This window comes from Fusarium oxysporum, chromosome 15 (assembly GCF_000149955.1).
Source record: "Fusarium oxysporum f. sp. lycopersici 4287 chromosome 15, whole genome shotgun sequence".
In the NCBI taxonomy this organism is placed as follows: Eukaryota; Fungi; Ascomycota; class Sordariomycetes; order Hypocreales; family Nectriaceae; genus Fusarium; species Fusarium oxysporum.
The window spans coordinates 1862566-1883359 of record NC_031000.1 but is presented as its reverse complement, the minus strand read 5'-3'; the positions used below and the strand labels follow the sequence as shown (position 1 = coordinate 1883359).

Below are 20794 nucleotides of genomic sequence, written 5' to 3'. Positions count from 1 at the left end.
AAACGAGAACTTTGGGGAGTGACTACTGTTATAGGACACTAGTTTTCAAAAGACAGTTTGGCAACCTACTCAGATTAGTGCATGCTATATTTGTGCTGTATGTAGATCCACGTACATAGCATATTTATATGGCCCATCCTACTTTGCTCTTGAATTATCTACTTACAGGCCTTGCCCAAAAGTGCCTGGGCATGAACTCTCGACCCGCAATCCCATGCTCTAACATTCTCATCCGAGCACAAGGTTATATATTAACATGGTTTATTATTATTATTATAATTAGTCTCTTGGTTCCACCAAATCATTTTAATAGCCAGCATTGCTCATTTTTAAATGTAAGCACAAGTCCTTGACCTTATGAATTAAGATCTGCAATAGCTTCGCAAGCTCCATGAAGCCGATGCATTTGAAGTTCTTGATCAATTTCGTTTCATCACTAAATGCTCTCATATCTACAGATCACTGCAAACACAAATCAATTGGCGAAGTCCACCAATGGTTCGACAACTTTGGAGCCAGGAAATGCGTGGGGCTTATGTATCCATACTGACGCTACTTGCATCTACATTGACAGAAACTCAACGTCGCACATTTCATTATCAGACATGTCATCGTCTCAGATATTGGCAAGCTCTGATTTTGGACGCACCAAAACGCGGACTCTCGTGTCAAAATGGCTGTTTGTTGCGTCAATAATAACAGCTACAATATGGTGGCACGTTTGGTGGATCTCGTCCTTGAATGCCATTGCTTGGGCCATTTGGCTTCTTGCAGTAGCTGAAACAGCTAGCATAATTATTATAATTGCTACCACGCGTTCTGAAATCAAAGGATTTCCAGATATAGATAAAGAGACACTTATATCTTATGGTACAACCTTTTTCACATGTCTCTTAATGTTATCTCTTTTTATTAGTATGGGATTTTACTACCTGTTCTATACATATCACCGACAGTATTGGGCTTACTTCAAGTCTATACCTTATAGAGTATATAATTAAATTATTTTTCTTCAATGAAGTGAATATGTCTCTCATAAAACTTAAGCATCTCATAGAGGTTAGTTATAAGAATAATGTACTTATAAATAAGAATACCTTACCTTCTGTGGGCATTTCTTATAAATCAGCTCCATATCCAGAGTCTCCTCCTTATTAGTGCTTCGTGACATAATAGTCACAACTAGCTTTCTCGAGTTAGGATCGTCTACATATGATACTCCAATAATATCGACCTCGTTCTCCCAATCCCCACTGTGAGAGGTTTCGTAAAGCTCAGTATTGAGTGAAGCGTTTCTGTCAAAGTCCGGTGGATGTTGAGTGGTGTTGGGAGTAGCCTCCCTTCGCTGAGATCTGGTCAATACCATCATTAAATGCAGGCTGGAAGGTTCGCCTTAGTAGACACGACGGTGGTGGCGCGGCGTAAACCAGATATGAAGCTAGATCACATTCCATTCAGGGGGACAGATATAGCACTTATAATCATATCAGGGTACCGGGACGTATCTATCAAGGAATCAAGTATAAACTTACAACCTGCGTACTGTAGATAAGGTGTGTTATCCTTTCCTCCTTGCCCGACCTATAGACATCGCTTGCTAGGTGAGACTCAATTACTCTATTTTAAGTACTGTTCGGTAGTTTATTGCTAAATACTTTATTACAATACGTAAGATTGCGGTGATCTACATAAAGAGGAAGCCAGTCTGACATGATAAATAACACAGTCGAAGAAGAACAGAGGTAACAGAAATATGTATCTGGATACTGGATTGGCCACTCCAAAGCCATCACCTTTAGGATAGAATGATCCCTGGTGTCAGTTGTGTCTCCGCTCACATCTATCCAATGTTTCCTGTTCCGAAGCAGATTCAATCAAGTGTTGACTAAACTCATCACCTGCCTTTGCATCTGCCCTTCTTAATGTCGGCGGGTCGTAACTGCTGCGTATCAGAGAGCAAATTCGGCTCCGTGGATCGACAGTTTCTTCGAAGCTGGCCTTGAGCAAACTGAACTGTAACTCTGACACGTTTAAGTCCCAATCCAATGCTTTCATTAGGAAGAACTCGCAACTATTAAAATCCTGTGTTGTGATATAAAAGGCTCGAGATAATGTAGTGAACAAGTGCATGCGGAAATACGAGAAATCGCAAACAAATTTATGAGCAACTCTCAAGGTCGCCAGAAACACTAGAGGCTTCGTGTAGCAGTGGAGTGCTGATGGGGTGCCTGGGAGACATATCAGAAGTCTTTGCAGATATACGACAGCAACATGGATATCAACTGAGTCCAGGGCAAGTCTGCGTATGATCTCGAATATCATCCCCTCCATCATAGGTGTTGATTGTGGATAAAGGTAAGGCTCTAGTTGTTGGAGTAAGTAGGTAAGATGTTGTATGAGGTTGAATGTGAGCATGAGGAGATATAAACGAGGAGAAAGCTCCAACGTCAAAGCAAACACTTTATTACTTTCAATTCGGGGATTTAGTTTATTTTATGAAGTTTCAAGTATTCCATAAGACCAACCTCCCACCTCCCATAAGCTCAGCACTATGTCACATTAATCCAGCGTTCTGATGTTGAGTACAAGTGAGACTGTTCTAAAAATACTCCGTAGGCCCTATATACCGACCACCGTATTGGATTTGTGACCCAGGGAACAAGGACCCCTTGCTCCGTGTCACCGAAACTTGATATCACTTCCCAGCGCAAGTCGCCAAGAAGTCATGGTAGTCCATCAACTCATCGGATAAACGCTCCCTAGTGCAGGTCACTCGACTCGAGACTCCAATTCCCTGGGCAGGTGGTCCGAAGTCTGTAGAGTGACCCCTTCCACCATTCACAATAGTAGTGGTGCCTGGATACAGTCTCAATCGAACAGGTGACGTGCTGGGTCTCCTTGAATTTCGATTTAGACTCGTCCTGACAGCCAAAGCTAAGCTGGCAGCCGAGCCGCCAAGAATACCAAGGCAAGGCTCCACGATTGAAAGAATAGCCAAGTTGCTATGATTCTCAATGTTAATACGACGGTATAGAGTTCTATGGGTTGAGTAGCTTCTGTGAGCTTATTACTAACATGCTGGAGTATAGAAAGTCACTGGTCAAGGCCACAGACTTAATTTGAGGGATGCGAACAATCATTGCTATTCCGGCGCTAGTGGATATATGAGAGAAAGCCTCAAAGGTGTAAGAATACTGCTTACAACAGACCAAGGCTGATGAGAACAGTGCCTGTTATCTTGGAACTTGTTGCAGTTCGAGTTTTCCAGAGACATGTTACAGGTAGGAATGTCATGATCCAGTCGCTCAACGCGGCAACGATACTATGAGCAATCGCTGTGGTACGAACGAGTTCAGTATTCGAACAAGTTCCATTGTTATCGGACAATGAAAATTGTTCCCAGTAGAATCGAACAGGGGAACACTGGAAAATAGTAGCCAATAAGAAGCATAAGGTTGTAATGAAAACGACAGCCAGGCAGCCAGAAAGGACCCATATGTGGCTTGGTTGTCTGAGAAGTTGGAAGAGGAAAATCGTAATTGAAAGACGGATGCACAGAGATAAAAGGGCATAAAGGATTTCTCCAAAGAACCACGTCTGTAAGCCGATAGATATTTTCTGCAACGTCAATTGGCTAGCATCTTGTCCAATTCCCCCTAGAGCAATGCCTCTCATAATGAGTACACTCATTGCAGTGAAAAAAGTCTTGAACTATCAGCATAAGCTTATATGGAAAATCTTACTTATCGGTTACTAACAGCTGCAGTAAACATCCATATATCGTCCCAAGTTCGTTGTCGTTTTAGTGCCAGCTTTATTCCAAGTCGGATAAGTATCACAGCCCATACCACTGCTAGACAAGTGATTTGAGTAGCGAATAAGGCCCTCACTCTTGGGGTATTATTTAACTCCATAATTAATAGTAAGGTACAGGCTTATCTGTATTAAATATAGTAGTAAAAGAAATAATATTAATAAAGTAATTAGACTTAAAATCTTTTTAAAAAAAGGAAGAGAGGAAAAATTAATATTATAATTAAGTATTAAATATATTTATAAGTTATTACTTTAAAATATTATTATATTTTATATTATAACCTCCTATTACTTTATCTTTAATATACTAACTTATATAATATTTATTACAGTATTAATATCTAACTCTTATAAACTTTACAGTTAGTATTACCTCTTACTTATGCTATCTTTACTCTCAGCTCCAGCTCTAACCAAGGCTAAGGACAAGTACAGCCGTTGTCTGAAGATGCATTATCTGAGCCCTGAGCAGGTGATTGTGTTCCGGTGAGTACAGCCGTATTCTCCGGGATAGGAGTCACTGTAGCATTTGAGATATCCGAGATATTCGTTTCCACTGGCGGTGTTGCTCCCACGTCGTGATCCGCTGGCTGCGAAGACTCATTCGTGCCAGATGGAACAGCATCTGTTGCAACCATTGTTGGACTTGTCTGAGTTTCCCCTCCAGTGAAAGGTTCAGTACCAGACTCTGTATGTTCTGGTATACTCCCACCATACTCAGGGGTAGTACTGTCTATGTACGGAGTAGCCGTTGCCGCTTCTCCACCTGATTGGACTCTAGAAGGCCCTCCCGTCACTGAAGACCCTGGCGGCTGGACTTGAGATGGTACCAAAGTCGACCCCGAACCTTGAGCGGTATCGGTTTGAGGAATGATACCGCTTTCAGATGAGGGGCATTCCAGAGTCATGGCAAAAGTTGATACTGAAGCCGTTGCATATGGAGATGCAGGCTGAACAAAAAGCAGCTGGCATGGGTTGGGCTTCTCATTATCACAAAGCCAGGTTATCTTTGCGGTGCCAACCGGCGTGTCAGTTGGAATTGAGATATGTATGAGCGGATAAACCTCGCAGATTGCATCACCTTGTTGCAAAGAGACAGTCTCGCTAGTATCTACTTCGAGGAAGGATATAAGAGCATGCTCACATGTTGCATTAGCATTAGGTGATGTGAAATTCCCATAGTCACCAGCCTTAATATATAAAGCAGGCTGGCAATTATCATTATAATCGGATTGTCCGGCACATTGGTATATACTACCAAGCAGTAGTAAGATAGTCAGGGGCGTATTCATATCTCAATAGAAGAGAATAAGTTTAAAGACATATAATATATTTATATATTAAAGATAGTATATCCTATCTTAATTTTCTCTAATTATATATAATATTATTAGAGAAGCTATTAATATATAATTTTATTTTTAATGTCCTTTCAAGCTCTTGCTATATTCGCAATCTCTTATATCCTTTAGGCTTGAGGCCTTTACGCCCCGAGAAGTCAGGCCCCCTTTTTCTTTTTCTTATTGTTACTGGCCGTTCTATAAAGGGACAGTCCCATCCTTGAATCGCCATGACCCCTTTTAAGTCCATAGGCGATCTACTAATAGGACTGCTGACTTTCCCTGATTGTTGTGATTGAATAAGTGATATTGTGAACGGACTTGTGAATTCCGTCACAGTCCCGTTAACGTGAAGCTCAAACTCCATTGTCGCTGCCTCATTATTGATCATCCCAGTAAGCGGAAATAAGCGCCCGCAAACTTCAAACACAGACCTGTGGTCCACGAGAACTGACAAAAGCCGTTGAAGCTGCAGTCCTGGGCCAACGTCACAAAGAATGCGGCCCTGAAAGCTGATATAGCTTTCATGGCGACAAGGACGCTCCGTCAGTTCAAGGAAAAAAAGACTTGAAATAAGTAGTTCGGCAATATTTTGAATATCTGAGTTACTGGAAAACTGCTTGATGGCCTCTTGCCTGACATCTTGCATCGACTTCAGGTCATCCATCCTTGGACATTCTACAGGAAAGTCAACGTCGACCCGAAATATGCGCTGACGAGCTTGGTGCTCTGTAAGACCATGACGGGTTATATACCGCTGGCATTTATCACTATCCATAGCAGGGCTATCCATGAGAGAAAGTAAGAGTCGAAGAATTGAAGCAAAGAAACAGATCTTCCACAGAATGTTGATAATAACATAATCACTGGTATTGGCCATTTCGTTCCCATCAGACCCTGTACGTCTAGGATCTGCGTTAGCTATCCTTGCCGTATCATCCGCATTTGAGCTTCTAGTCCTTTTATGAAAGCCTGTGCCAATGGACAGAGCAACATCAGGTACGTTTGCTGACGGCCACATTTCTCTAGCTTCGGATAAAGCCACTGCCAGAGGGTTATTCTGCCAGAGTCCACCGTCCTGAAACGTCCCTACACCAGGAATAGTATGAGGCGTGAACATCACTGGAGCGGCGCTTGTTGCGCGTGCCCTATAGAACGAGGTCAGTATAACTTCTGGTACCTGCACCTTGCCAGCTACGGCCATGCAATTAACGATTGTCACTTTGATTGCAATGTGGGAAGTGGTGTGTCAAGATGAGACAGTGAAATTCGACATACGCTTCCCAAACTTGAATGCCTCCATTTGCTACATTTGGTGGTGCATGTTGGTAGTCGTTGTGAGCCTTGTTACTGTCTGGTGCTAAAAAGTTAGTAATAATATAATCTCTGCATGGTGTTCCCTTTGCAGTCACAAAGAGCTTGACCCCTCTAGATACAGCAGGTGAGTAACCGGATAGTGTACTCTGGCCGTAGTGCTGTTCTAAAGGCCTATTAATAGCACTGTTACTGTAAATAGACCCATGAAGTAATAAGTTCATTGCACGTCTCCAGAATGATTGTTTCCTAAATACTGAAGTACTTAGGTGTAGGAAATGATGTATTGCCTCGGAGATTGGTAACCCTTTGTGAGCTAAGGTAAGAATACAGATACCTCCTAGAGTTAACAGTTAGTAATTAGTACTGCTAAAACCAGTACTTGCCTCGGTCAGACAGGGCGTTATTACCGGCACTTGTACCAGCGCACATGTCAAACATATCAATTAGGGAATAGTTCGGAATGTATAATTGGATTTTGGACTCCAGTAGCTTGAGACATTCTAAAAGTATAATTCCTCGAATACCTCCTCCATCGAGGGCAAGCACTCTGATGCCACGGGTGGCTGGTCTAAACCTGAATCGGACTGGCTTCTCGAGCTTTTGACACACTACGCACTGCTTTACTATGAAAGTGTTTCTTTGCACTTGATGACCGATCAAACGGATGTCATCGGTACAATACGAGTGACCACATGGAAGCGGGGTCTCTGGCGGTCTAATAATGCAGATTGGACAGTACTTTAAGTTTTTGCGCATGGAAAACTGCTTGTAAACCTTGGAAGCGAGTGTGATGTGTTGGCGGGCGACGGTGGTAGGGTTGATGGATTGACTTGCTGAAGCAAGAAGGAGCTCGGTTTCCAAATACGATTGAGAGCTGACACACAAGTTACAGGCTTGTGCCGCACTACGCCAGATGTGTCTATAGATGAGTTTAAAAATATCCTGGAATGAAAAATCTGTAGAAGTTAGAAGATGTATGCTTTCTGTCACTTGCAATAGCCATTTAGGGGGTGAAGAAGAGTGACTATCCAATGCGCATTAGATAAAACCTTACTATGTGCTCCTGCAGGGTATGCATGCCTCTTAATTGCAGACAATAAATATTCCAACGCTCTGCATTTCATTTTGGGTAGATCCCCTTTTAAATCAGACAAAAATGCAGCAATCCTTTTATCAGACTCTGTTGGGATGTTGTTGTGTCTACGTGACGCTGATATTGGATTGAACACGCCGTCCTTTATAAGACAATCGTAACTGGCCTCAAACATATAGATAAGGTTACGCGGATCCATTGCCGTATTGTTCTTACGTTTGAACTTCCTTGATAGTGAGCAGTGATTTAAGAGTTTGTTCATGAGTGTCGGACATTGCCGTTTTCTTTGCGATCCACCTTTAGACGATAGATTCTCTACAAAGAGCTCAGAAAATGTTTTATTGAGGCATGATCCGGTTCTGTCCAGAATACCGGATTCAATCTGATGCTGAATCTCTTTCAGTGATTTCGGTCTAATGCTGTTTTCAGAATTGGCTGCTGAGTCTACCTCGCCATCAAGTACAACAACAAGACGTGGCAGGATATCAACGCCTGGATCACTATTTGTTGAGGCATGTGCTAAAATCCAAACTGACAGATACTCTGTTAAGCACTCGACGGAAGTGAAGCTGGAAAGCATAATACATATAACATCGAAGAAATGACTAAGTAGTCGACTGTAAACAGACGCAAGCGGGTAGGGCTTTTGATATCCCTTGAGCCACGGAATACTCTCTCCGCTATTGTGATTGTCCAAGCCTATACGCTTAGGTTTAATCGGACCATTTGCGAGGATCACCTGCAAATTCTCATTTTTATTTGATCTCTCCGGTCCGTGGCATAAGTGCAAAGTCACGCCATACTCATCCGATGGAGGGAGTTGAAGTGATGCTTCGTCTTCCCCTATGTTCATGTCTGCTACACTGCCAATAAAAAATATCATAGACGGGGTTGTTTTCTTATTTTGGCAGTCCAAGATCTCTGCCAGGAGCGGAGTGATATGGATGGTGAAAGCGTCACCTTGTTGCTTGAGTGTGACCCATCTGTTTTGATTCATTGAAAAGATAGCTGCAAATGCCAGACAAAGACTGCCCTCAATGTATGTTCTTAAAGTTTCATAAGCGGCAAGAGATATACAATGGCTTATAAACCCTGTTATACTATTTAAGTAAGACTATATATAGCTAAATAACTAAGAACATTCTCTGGGTCCAATTTAGACAGTCTTTCTGAGTGGGTGCCTGCCAACGGATAGCTAAAATACCAGTACATTCTTCCTGAACTAGCGTACTTAACTTTTGGCAACTGTGGTAGGAAGCCAGCGCTTTGATTTCCGTGGTCCCGTCTGGTTCATCATGAGACTGGACTGCTCAAGGGTCAAGCACCTACCTTCAGGGACAAATACATAAGCAAAACCAAGACTCAAAACACATAGGGAGCCCCACAGGAAGAAAGCACAGGATTTCTGGTGCCCATGATCTTTGCCAGTGACATATGGGCACGAAGCCGTGATGACAAGCTTGAAGAACCACTGACCGGCTATGCTATAGCCAACTGCATGAGACCTATCCATCGGATGGAAGATCTCTCCGACAACAACCCAAGACGTAGGCCCCCAGCTTGATGCATAGAAGAAAACAAAAAGCGCCATCATCGCGACTTGTGTGTTGACAGCATGACTGTTATTCGATATCCACCCAGAACTCTCTTGGTGCCCTTTATCTATACCAACGGCGACTCCAACAATAGCATTGATAAAATGTGATGCAATCATACCGCCTGTGCCAGCCAAAAGGACGTAGCGCCTGCCGAAGCGGTCAACTGTCCAGAGAGATAAAGGCGTTGAGCAGACATTAACAATTGCTAGGATAAGAGTGATGAGGAGTGGGTTGTGCAAAGATTCAGACGACTCAAGAAATCTGTTTGTGAAAAACAGGATGAAGGTAATTCCGGACCTGAGATGCAGACTGTTAGACTAGTTATCGGTCTAGAATAGAGGAAGCTCCCCAGATGAGGGTTAACAAAGAACAGGGCAGGTGATCAGTTACCATTCATGGACCATATGCATCAGAATCCCTAGAAACCATCGAGGCACAGGAGGTTCACTGCAAGACCTAACAAGGGACTTCACCCAGCGTGAGAGCCACTGCTGGAGCGAAATGAGCCATGGTCTTGATTTTTGCCTCTCCAAAATCACTTCAGAAAGCTCAACCTGAAGGTTTGGTGAATCAATTGACAGTCCACGTAATCGCTCCAAGCTTCGATAAGCTTCACCCAGCGAGTCGATATGGACTAGATAGCGAGGTGACTCTGGCATGAGATAGCACTCTATTCCTACCACGCAGGGCCAAAGAAACTGGATTCCAATGAGAATCCTATAAGCAGCAGGTTCATGGTAGTCGTCGATTGCATACACAATGATTGTCGCTGCCAGGTAACCTATCGTGATGCACCACTGGAAAGACGCAATACAGCCTCCCCGAACCTTGTGGTGGCACTGGAATGAGAGGTCAGCACTATAAAAGGCGCAACTAGACATCTGTAGAGTGTGCGAGAGTCATTGGTTACTAACAGATTCTGTCATGTACAATATTGTACCCGTTGTCAAACTTCCCATACCACATCCGGCGATAAAACGTCCCGCGACAATTGAGCCAAGAGCATCGCTTGATCCGACACCAACCATCATCTGCACGATGACGCCAACCGAGTAGATACCAGACCCAGCAATGATAGTCTGGCGGCGTCCAAAGGATTCTGCACCGTATCCGCCGGCAATAGATCCTAGCAGTGCGCCACAGAAAAGAATCGGGAGGATGAGACTTATATAGTCGTCTCTAAGTGCCACGGTTCCCGGGCTTTCGACGATATTGATGAAAGCTCTAGAGCGAACTATTCCATTGACACTACCATATTCGTACCCCAACAAGAGACCGGAAAGGCTGGCGAAAGAGGTAAAAAGGATGCTTTGGGGGCTGGGTGAGAAGTCGAGATCGGAAGGCTCCATAGCTTTCTTCACCTGACGCGAGGTTCCATCAGCATCGATAGTCATCTCTCCTGGGGTCTGTGGGATTCTAGCTCTCTCAGACATATTGAAGTTCGGGCGTGATGATTGTTCGTCAATATAGTAGTACTAACTTAACCAGATAGTTTTGTGCCGAAGTAGAAACGGGCCCTGTGTCATTATAAATAATTATCATACATCTAAAGGTATTACATCGTATGTGCTCCTAGCGAGTTGCTTCGGTGTCCTGTGAGTCAGGGTCGCACGTCTCACCATAAGGGATTGAGCCTATCACAGTAATGGTAGAGTAATATATAACACGGAATTCAACGACTTCTTATGCAAAATGTGTAATACCACCAGCCTTGTAACACCTTGTAGTCTACTTATGTGAATATAAGCTACAGAAACCGTTTACCTAAAGAGCTGCAACCTAGGTAAAGATATGACTACCAAGGCAAATGATACAGAACTAATAGTAATATAAACAAAGTTTGGCGGTGTTATAAGTTTCACTTCAGGTTTAACATAGCTCAAGAGTAACACCAGGTCCCATTTTTGTCAGTCAATGCTATCTAGACACTTCCATATCGTTTTGATCTATTTTCAGTGTTGCCTGCCAACATTACTCCGATTGCCTTCTTGACTGCCAGAGCTAAGCCTCGGGGCCCTTGCGATCTTTCAAGCAGCCAGAGATGCTTTTCGACTTAGCATTGCATTCTCATCAATATGCGAAGGATAATACTAACATTGGAGGGTGGGATCATTTTACTTGTTGCTGCTTGGTAGAATAAATGGCCTTTGAAAGTTAATTTTTCAGGCTTCAAAGGGCAGATGAAAGCCGCAAACTCTTGATACCAATAGTCTGCAGCCCTTTGACTTGGCCACTGCGTTGATGGGAAACTATAACCAAGATCCATTACTGTCTCGCTGGTCAGCAGTAATCTTGCGGAACGGTTAGTCAACAGTACCTAACTTGACAGTTCCATTCAGAGAGACACGAGTTTCCTCGATTTGTAAAGTTGAACATTCTTGAGCAAGGTATCTATAGGCATCGATAACCTAGAGCCATTGTTAGAGCTGGCAATGGTGGGCAGTAGAAACCTGGACAAAGCTCGAAAATGGCAAGCCATATTCATACCTGCGAGATCGAACTGGCAAGTTCGGTTTCACTCAGACGCCCAAGTTGAAGGAGGTTCAGTTCTAGGTACTCTTGAATGAGAATTTTGTCTTGAATATTATCAAATACACAAAGTATCGCTGCAATCCCTTTATGTGTGGCCTGCATTATGTCGGTAAACTGTGCCGAGACGCTTGTACGAGCTGCAATAAGGGTTTTGTTTCGTTTGCTTTCCATCAGTATTCCTTGATTCCCCGGCAACTCTTTAATAGTAGTATATAATTCTGTTGGTAGTTGTCCGTAATATGCGGTAAAGCATAGCGAGGCTCGCCCCTTAGGTGGCCTGATTCGATGCTGTATGTTAACCACGGTTGGTGCTAGGTGCGGCAAGTTCATATCTCGTGACAGGTTTGGTATTGAGAGCCACTTCGTGCAGTTTTGGACAATCAAATTAATATGTCTTCGGAGCCGAGAGCGTATTGTGGTTTTGCATAGCTGTTATACACTTACTGCTGTAAGTACGGCACAGAAGAAAGTTTAGTAAAATGTTGCAATATGATATAATCTTCTCAATTAGAGAAGGCCTAGTGTTATATACTATTTATAGCTTTTACATGTTATTGTCATTTTCAAAGCCTTCAACTACAATAACCTAAGCTTAGGGCACGACTGTAAGAATCTCGTGTTCTCTTCAGCGAGGTCCTTCCATTCTCGAGATCCCCTACACAGGATGTTGAAACCGCCTGAGGCTTTCCGTTGAAAAAAGATTTGACTATCCAGCTGGTCGAATGAGGGAGAATGGTCCCCTACAGCCATGATTTGAAGTGATCTTATCCCCTTGTCACCAAAGGCCCACTCGACAAAAGAACAAAACTCCTCTTTCAGGCTAAATGATTCTCTTTCACAGCAGTAGTGATTGAAGATTACATGCCGGATTTCTTGATTAGATTGGGAATTGAACTTGCGGGGCTTTTGTGCTTTGGCTCCTGTCTTTTGCCATACCCAAACTTGTTGATGCCACGGGAGTACATAACCTTGGCGAATGTGAATGAAATTAAGACACGATTTTGATGCGAATGGTAGAAGCATGTTCTTCTTTGTTCCATGAGAAAATGTTAGTAACGTTGGCGACTCAACTGAAGTAGTGCCTTATCCGGACATACATACCAGCGTGTGATGGTCATTGATCAACCCAATTGCCTGCAGGTCCAGTATCCCCAGAAACCCTTCCCCAAACGGCGCAGCCAACATCCTTCTTTCGGGTTCCTCGGGGATATTCTCCCATAGACCATCTAGAACGCACTGCCGTAAGGTTGCGCGATGGTTTGCAATTGCGCTACTGAACTGGCCGCAAGGGAACCACGGCGCTGACACCAGCAAGTAAAGTTCTTGAAGTCCTGTAAAAGACGCAAGAAATTCATTAATCGTATCATCTCTTATTTCCACCGCTGGTGACTTATCTCCAGCTGCAATCAGCTCGAATGTAGTGATCTCCAGTTTCACCCTCGAGGCTGTAAGATGTTCCAAAAATTCACACCATCCGTAGCAACCCCTAAGTTTCAATACTCTCAGCACATTGAAGTCTATGGCCAGGGCCAATTTAGGTCCGATAGCTGCTTCAGATAAACTCAGTTCCTGGAGTTTTGGGAAAATAGCGCCCCCAGCAATCGGGCTCAGATGGAGGACGTCACCAAGTAAGGGGCAGACGTCAGGCGTCCCATTTCCATAGCGGAAGGAACGTCCGGCAGAAGTATCCCACTCAATGAAGTCTAATTCGAGGGCTTCAAGATGCCTCTTGTTGGTGTCTACAACACAGGACAGAGCGAACAAGTCTTCTTCGTGAGGTGCTTTCCAACAGAGCCTTCTGAGGTCCTTGAGCCCTTGTAAGCTTAACTCGGATCTTTTCTCACAACCCGAAGTCAACCAGAAAGGGTCAGTTCGATAGCATTGCCAGTCTGTGATTAGATTTAAGTTTCTGAGGGTGCTCTGGCATTTATTAATGATTCCGCTAGGTCCCAGCACACTCGCCGGGATGCAAGTCCCCATCTCCCAACTATAGAAAACGTAAGCATATCATGACCTTTCACCCTTTTCCTCACAGATTACCACGCATACCTGAACGTGACTAGCTGATTATCATGGAGTGATACCAGAATCGTCTCAGCAGCATTCGCGAGAATGTCAAAGCTTTCCGTATGTCGAATTATGGGAGATTCAATCGATGTAGTAGATCCATCACTAGACCAACTGGAATCATCGAAAAAGTCGGGTTCATGATACAGGTCTTGGTATCTATCCTCGCTGAAATGTGGACACCTGTGTAGTTGGTGGAGGTCGAAATCTGCCCGGAAATGGAGGTACCTCGTCAATTGCAATGAGGTCTTCGCCGTGTGAAATGATGGCAATTCGTGGATTGTATATAGACGCCCGGACCTCACCTCGGGCTTTATCTCTACAGATGACCAGAAGATGGGCAAGGCCGCAGCTCTGATGCGTTTGGACACTTCAGTGAGTGACTTAAGATCTCGGGTCGATATGATCTGCCGTTGTCAACGAAAGGCTCGGAGTAAAGAATTGGCTTCAGAACCTAACATTCTCGAATATAATACCCAAAACTTCAAGAGGTAACTCGGGGAGATATAGACTCTTTTCGTCCTGCATTGTTGGAATATCATGCTCCATGGCGCGCCAACAGAATTAGTCTCCCTAATAAGACCTATTTAAAATCGTAATTAGAGAGACCTGCTTAAAGAGGATTATCTTACTTTAGTCCCTATAGGTAGGTATATAAAATACCTAGTTAAATACAGTAATAATTAATTAGTAAAATTAGAATATTATTACACTTTAAAGAAGCATTATTAGCACTGTATTAACTACCCTGCTTAATCCTCGACCTTTTCTTATCTTATATTAATATATCTTGTCCCCACTCTACATAATCTTATGTACTATGGTATTACATTTGGAGATTACATCGAGGTTTAGGTACCTAGGTACTGTACAATCATACTAACTATGAGCTCAAATTCGCTGGACAAAATCACGGGGATCTTAACATATTGTCTTTCTAGCAAAGGCGATGCTTCAATGATTCCAATAGTCTCATATCCAAGATCAAGGCGGGCTTCTTTTAAACGGCGCTTAATGCCACTGAAAGCTAATTGCCCAGCATTAAAGACCAGCTCATAGCTTGTTCCCACCGAAATATTCTCTTTACATATTATAAGGATTGGACTATAAGGTACACGATAATGCATAGCATCCCGCATAAGATTCCTTAGGAGCACTCATACTGCTAACAATACTACTATTAGTTTAGTTTATCTGTATTATATAGGGGTTCTATACCTATTTCACAAGTCTTATATCTCTAACTAATTATAGTTATAGCAAAATTCAGAAGCTTATATATAAAACTATATATAATAGAGCTCTATTAAGGGAAGTATAAGTTTATAGTTACTTATATAAAATGTAATTTTATGCCTTTTTTATTATATAACGTAGTTGATAAGCGATCCGACCGGACAAGTGATCCGACCAGCTTAACTTACACCTTAAAAGCTGTTTTTTAAAAGCTTATATAAAATTTAAACTAGGGCTAAAATAGCTAAAATTTTAAGAACTTATATTTTACTTTATAAGAAAGCTATATTATTAATAAAATAAGTCTAGCTAATTTGTGATATAAATTATATATAAAAAAGCTTATTAATACTCTTTACACTGTATAAATAAGCTTTAGTACATAAAATAAAATAGTTAAAAATCTAAAACAATTATTTTTATTTATAGATAGCTATAAAATATATAAAACAAATATTTTTGGATTTTTAGCTATTTTATTTAATGTAGCTAGATATTATAGGGTAGGCTATTTTTAGCTGTACAGTGTGCTGATCGGATCACTTGTCTGGTCGGATCGCTTATCAACTACGTTATATTATATTACTGTATATATAAACCCAGTTTAAATAATATGTGAAAAGTGTAGTTATTCTGTTCTTTAAAAACTTAGAAGTATTAAATGTTATCTATGGTGCCTTTTCTTCCTTTCCAGTCCCATAAATGATATTTTTAACATCGAGGCCAACAGGGGTTAATACTCCAAGCCCGCTTGGACATTGCGCTTGGTTGCTGATAGTAAGATCAAGATAACATATTTCATCAACACCGTACTTACAAGTTGAGTCCACAATGTTATATAAAACATAGTGTGTAGCTACCCAACTATTAGGGGACTGCAGGCAATTAGCTAGATAGTTCATACTGTTCGCTGCAGCTAGAGGCAGTTTCCCATCTTGAAGTAATGGAACACAATAGGTAGGATCGACCACTTCATATGTCATGAAGATGCCTCCTCCCATAGCTGGAGATTCTGTGGCCGACTTGCCAGTTACTAGAAAGTTCCAGGCATCATATGAAATATCGTAAGCGCCTCCCGATGCATCCACCTTCAGTAGATAAACCTCACGTCTCTCTGTAGCTACTCTGATGCATATGTCATCACATCCAACAGAGTCAGGCCAATATGCAACGCGATTGGTATTAATCTTACATCCAAGCACACCAACAGAGCTTGAATATTGTTCATGTGGGGTAACAGGCTTCTTAGCTAGAGTAGTAGCACTAAGTCTACTTGAGGCCATAATAAAGATAAAGATATATTAAAAGAAATCTTTAAATATTAAAGACAGCTTATGGCTTTATAAATTACTTTAAGTTTTGAAGTAACTATTAATATTTCTTAATACCCTCTTCTAATAGTAGCAGATGCTCTTCCCATCTTTCCCTAAATATAGGATACCTTTCAATCTCTTTTATATGTTCTCGAAAGAACTTATTATACTCCTCTGCAGTTTTAGCTTCTATGTCTCTAAGCTTCGTTTTAACAAACTGATTAAACTCCACGGGATGCAACTCTAGCTGTTGATTTCCCCGTGTCGTGTTATCTTTCTGGGCTAGAAGGCAAAAGCTCTTCTTTGCAATGTCGTTTAATTCCACAGTTCCAGACTTGCTATACTGCAAAAGGTTACCCTTTCCTGGTTTTTGGGGCATTTCTGGTAACCTTGCTGATTCTCTAAGAATAAAATCATCCAAGATGAAATAGTCTTTCTTATTATTCTTTTCAATAAAGCCATAGCAGGATAATAAGTCGTCATTGGTGAATTGCGGATTATAATTCCAACAGACCTCCTCCCCAGAGTTATAATCTCGAGTTGCTCTGAACTCATAGAAGTTATCAGCAAAGTCTAAATGGCAGCCGTCGGATGCATGATTAAACATTTCTGCCAATGGTAGCATGGCCTGGATCGCTTCCCCGTTACTGCCTTCGCAGGCAAGCATTCTTGTCTGAGCGACTATCCAGGCCTGCTTGAACTCCTCTTGCTCAATGTCAAGACCCCCTTTCTTCTGACTCGATTCGGTTTCTCTCCAGTCGTCTTTATAAGCGGCTCTGAGATCCGTCGCTGAGCGGATGGTTTGTTTAGGCAAAGCTTGGATAAGACTATCTGGCCAAGTTATAATACTATCTCGTAGAAGCTTATCAGGGACCTCGTCAAGGAAGCACCACACATTCCTTTCCTTCTTTCGAATACTCTTGGCGATCTCTAAAGCGTAGTATGACTGAGCGCTGCAGTCTGGATATTTGTCTTTAATTTCTGCTGATATGTCTTCAGTGGTATGTGCTGATTTATAAGGAACTTGAAGAACGACATCACCTTTCTATAGTTGTCAGATAAAAGGATGGGATATTGTTATTGCAATTACTTACCTTAATAGTCTCTGTTGTAATAAACCTTGTTGTGTTATTATTAGCTAAATAAGGCTTTACCTTTGTTAAGATAAAGCCTTCTGCCTTTACCTGCTTTATAAGATCTTGGATAGTTCTCATATTAAAGTAAAGAATAAATTAAAATATTTAATATTAAAAAAAAGTTAGAGGATTAGATACTTAAATATATATTAAAATATAATTTTCTTAAAATATAAATATATTTTTTAAGCTAATATAAATATATTTTAAGTAGAAAATATAAGTAATAAGCTTTTATATATTTAATAATATATAATACTACTAAATCCTATACTAAACTCCCCGCATTAAGGCCATGCAAATGTTCCTTGTTGGGCATTGAACACAAACCGCACTGCCCTCTAATAACTGCAAGTTACACAGTATCCATAGATACTTTTCCGCATCACAGCACAATAATATTAAACGAGCCATTGCTAATATTCATCAAAGCCATAACGAAGATCCTTCTTGCACTTTCTTAAAGCCCCCAGAAGCCCACGAACAGATGATATCTACTAGAGTCTTGTGGCAGATGCTTAAGATGCTTGTCTCGACCGGAAATGAGCCACACTACAAGTCCAGGCGTCCCCTTTCTTGCAACTGATATACGGACCAATGATCCGAAGTATCAAGGCGCTGGATAATCGTCATTACCCATGCACCTAAGGCTCAAGAGATGGAAAGGACGCACCAAAAGGCCAGGCGTCCCCAGCGCTCTGGTGTCCTTTTCCATACGTATCTGCAGACAAGCAATACTTATTGGGATGCCTTTGTCCACTTATGCACCAGTGTGAACAAGAGCTCCCCCCGACATTGAGACTTTTCGCCAATGAGAAATGCAACAAAGTTGCTTTGAGCCCCCGGTAGTACCAAAGATATCTACAACTGCCCGCGGGAGCCATAGTGGCCACATCCCCAGTACCCTCACAAACCAGTAAAAGCCACTGAATAGTGGCTCTCAGATGGTGCAAGCCCCCAGAAGGAAACATATCGAGTTGATACGCTGCCCGAACACGATTGAAGCATATCAGTCGCGGAGCAGGACAAAGATAGATCACAGAGTGAAAGGAGTTGGTGGCATCATTCCACCTTTGGTGATTATGAACACCAGAAATATGAAAGCGGTTGACTGCTTTCTCTCAGATGCGGCATCAAGGTGCTCAAGTACACCAAAGTCGCATGTGGAATAGAGGAGGTCTGTCCTGTGCACCAGCTTGACTATGATGGCGGGAAGGCTCATTTGCTGCACGGTAGTGCCATCATAGATGCATCAGTGCTTCATCTCCAATTGGAGCTGGAGCGAGGCGAGGTACTGCCAGTATTGTATCGCACTCGTGTATATCGGATGCCGGATGGGGCGGTCTGTCTCGGGGATGACGACGTATTGCGACTTGCTGGGGATGTTGAACTCGACTGGAAGTGGCTGTCAGAAGAATGGTCTCGAAGGAAATGGCTCATCAGCGTTGAAGGCACAATGAACCAGTGGCTTTCTGTAGTAACTCACCAAAGTATCGAAATGAAGTATTCGACTGGCGTATTGATCTTGGTGGAGGGAAGGCCTCTCTGATGTGTTGCTGAGCATCCCGATGATGGACTATCGAAGGCGTCAGTATTCATCGGCAAGCAGGCTTGGAGGTCTACACAAGAGTAATGTGATGAGCCTTTGTTAAAGGGTCAGTTGCTGAAATGGCTTTGGGACGAGTTGAACCACTATGAACTGACATGATCTCTCGACTGTAATACGTACTTTTCAATGCAACCTGCAATGAGAAGCAAAGGACGCTTTGTTGCATGAGGTGGCGGCTCGTTAGGCTCCGTTCGGCTCGGTCAATTCTAGTAGAAGTGGGTTCGACGGGGTTAGAAGTGGTATAGAAGTGCGCAGAAAGGAATGCTCATTCAATCAAGGAAAGGCTCGCAGAACCTCACGTGTAAAACATAGGTGACGAGTGGTGAAGCAGATTCTCGGGTCAATCTCAACGTTGGCATGGTCTTAGAGGCAAATCAGGGTAGAAGTACTACTTCGATGCCGCTCCCTACCAACACACAGACTCATCCGGCCGGCCTGAACTGTGTGCTGTGACCATGTCTGTCCACCGGGCCAGCCAGCGTGGACATAGGAAAGCAGCATATCACGGGGGTGCGGAGGTTCAGAAGAGACAAGATTGGGAAACACGGAAAATTCAACAGAGTAGAATCTCACGTACGTACCGTCGCTCCGTTGCTTTCGCCTCACGACTTTCAGGCGAGAAATTGAGGATGTAAAGCCTTCCATGCTGGAAATAAGAGACACGACCGATTTCAATGCCGCCCGATGCATCGACAGACTACCAGATCAAGAGCTGAGCTCAATTAACCTCGAGTCACAGTCTCCACGACGAGCAACATTCCAGTGTCGGTGTCATTGCCAGAGAAAGATAAGAGACAGTCTAACGATATTGGGTCAGGCCTAAAAAACGAGATTTGAGTGTTGCTGTAGTGGCGGGGGGTGCGTACCATCTTTATGCCAGAACCAACAGATGGTAGCAGTTGCTAGTGTGAGTGTGATATCTTCAACTCAAGGACTAGCTTGCGAGGCATTATGGAGTGTTCGGGCGAGCGGCGTAATTGCAGCATTGCTTGTTGTGTAATACAACCTTCTTGGGACCATGATTCTTACAGCATGACGAATACATTTCTGTTGGTTCTGGGGTTCAAGATGTTATCATTGAAAGTGGTGTCATGTTTTATTACATGGCATACAGGTACAGGGGTTTACATGTACTCACCCAAAGAAACCCAACCTGCCGATGTGCTGTAGATCCTTACCGTTTGCAGCTGCAGTAACACTCTGGAGATGATCTTTCCCCATTGTCGCTAGCGTCTCAAGCTAACTGTTTCACAAAGCGGGGTAGCGAGACGATCTCCTGATTGAGCTAGGTACAAACTCGGTCGCGTAAATTCTTGCCATGCCCCGGGGAAACCTCCGATATTGCAGTAGTTGAGTGGCTACGTACCGGCGGAATGACAAGTGTGTGTGGGTCAAAAAGACAAGGCTGTCTCGACTTGCTCAATGTTCAAGAACCTTTAGCAAAACAATGGGTCAAGGAGACGAACTACAATAGCATTATTACTAGGAAGCCTCTAATCTCGTTCATACCAATTGTCTCATTTCTGAAATCACTAGTCTTTACATTAACTGACCACACATAAGTTCAACTGTTTACCTAGTAATGCAAGGTCTCTGCTATAATTTTCCCATGGCCCCCAACCACCTCCCTGCAACCTGGTGAGAAGCGAGACCTTTTGCCAATGCAGTACCCACGACTGGTGTCTGTTGTATGTAACTTATACATGTCTAACTCAATCCGGCAAGAGGCTGGACTTT

The 20794-nt window shown here is 42.7% G+C and overlaps 5 protein-coding genes across 5 annotated transcripts; all 5 read right to left on the bottom strand.

Annotated features, from left to right (window-relative positions):
• Positions 1–1002: 1002 nt before the first annotated feature.
• On the bottom strand, positions 1003–1369 carry FOXG_22037 (uncharacterized protein; the record flags this gene model as incomplete). The annotated part of the gene is made up of 2 exons (XM_018402419.1): positions 1003–1041; positions 1103–1369. The coding sequence occupies 2 exons, from the start codon at positions 1367–1369 to the stop codon at positions 1003–1005; spliced, it is 306 nt and encodes a 101-aa protein (XP_018255808.1).
• A 5470-nt stretch (positions 1370–6839) lies between these two features.
• FOXG_15522 (uncharacterized protein) lies at positions 6840–7597 on the bottom strand (the record flags this gene model as incomplete). The annotated part of the gene is made up of 3 exons (XM_018395622.1): positions 6840–7096; positions 7357–7392; positions 7528–7597. 3 exons carry the CDS (start codon positions 7595–7597, stop codon positions 6840–6842), a joined length of 363 nt encoding a protein of 120 aa, XP_018255807.1.
• A 1953-nt stretch (positions 7598–9550) lies between these two features.
• Positions 9551–10597, bottom strand: FOXG_15521 (uncharacterized protein; the record flags this gene model as incomplete). Its single annotated transcript, XM_018395621.1, has 2 exons — positions 9551–10022; positions 10095–10597. 2 exons carry the CDS (start codon positions 10595–10597, stop codon positions 9551–9553), a joined length of 975 nt encoding a protein of 324 aa, XP_018255806.1.
• Positions 10598–12779: 2182 nt separating this feature from the next.
• Positions 12780–14312, bottom strand: FOXG_22036 (uncharacterized protein; the record flags this gene model as incomplete). The annotated part of the gene is made up of 3 exons (XM_018402418.1): positions 12780–13683; positions 13746–14170; positions 14223–14312. 3 exons carry the CDS (start codon positions 14310–14312, stop codon positions 12780–12782), a joined length of 1419 nt encoding a protein of 472 aa, XP_018255805.1.
• A 2058-nt stretch (positions 14313–16370) lies between these two features.
• Positions 16371–20278, bottom strand: FOXG_15520 (uncharacterized protein; the record flags this gene model as incomplete). The annotated part of the gene is made up of 3 exons (XM_018395620.1): positions 16371–17357; positions 17407–17431; positions 20196–20278. The coding sequence occupies 3 exons, from the start codon at positions 20276–20278 to the stop codon at positions 16371–16373; spliced, it is 1095 nt and encodes a 364-aa protein (XP_018255804.1).
• Positions 20279–20794: the final 516 nt, after the last annotated feature.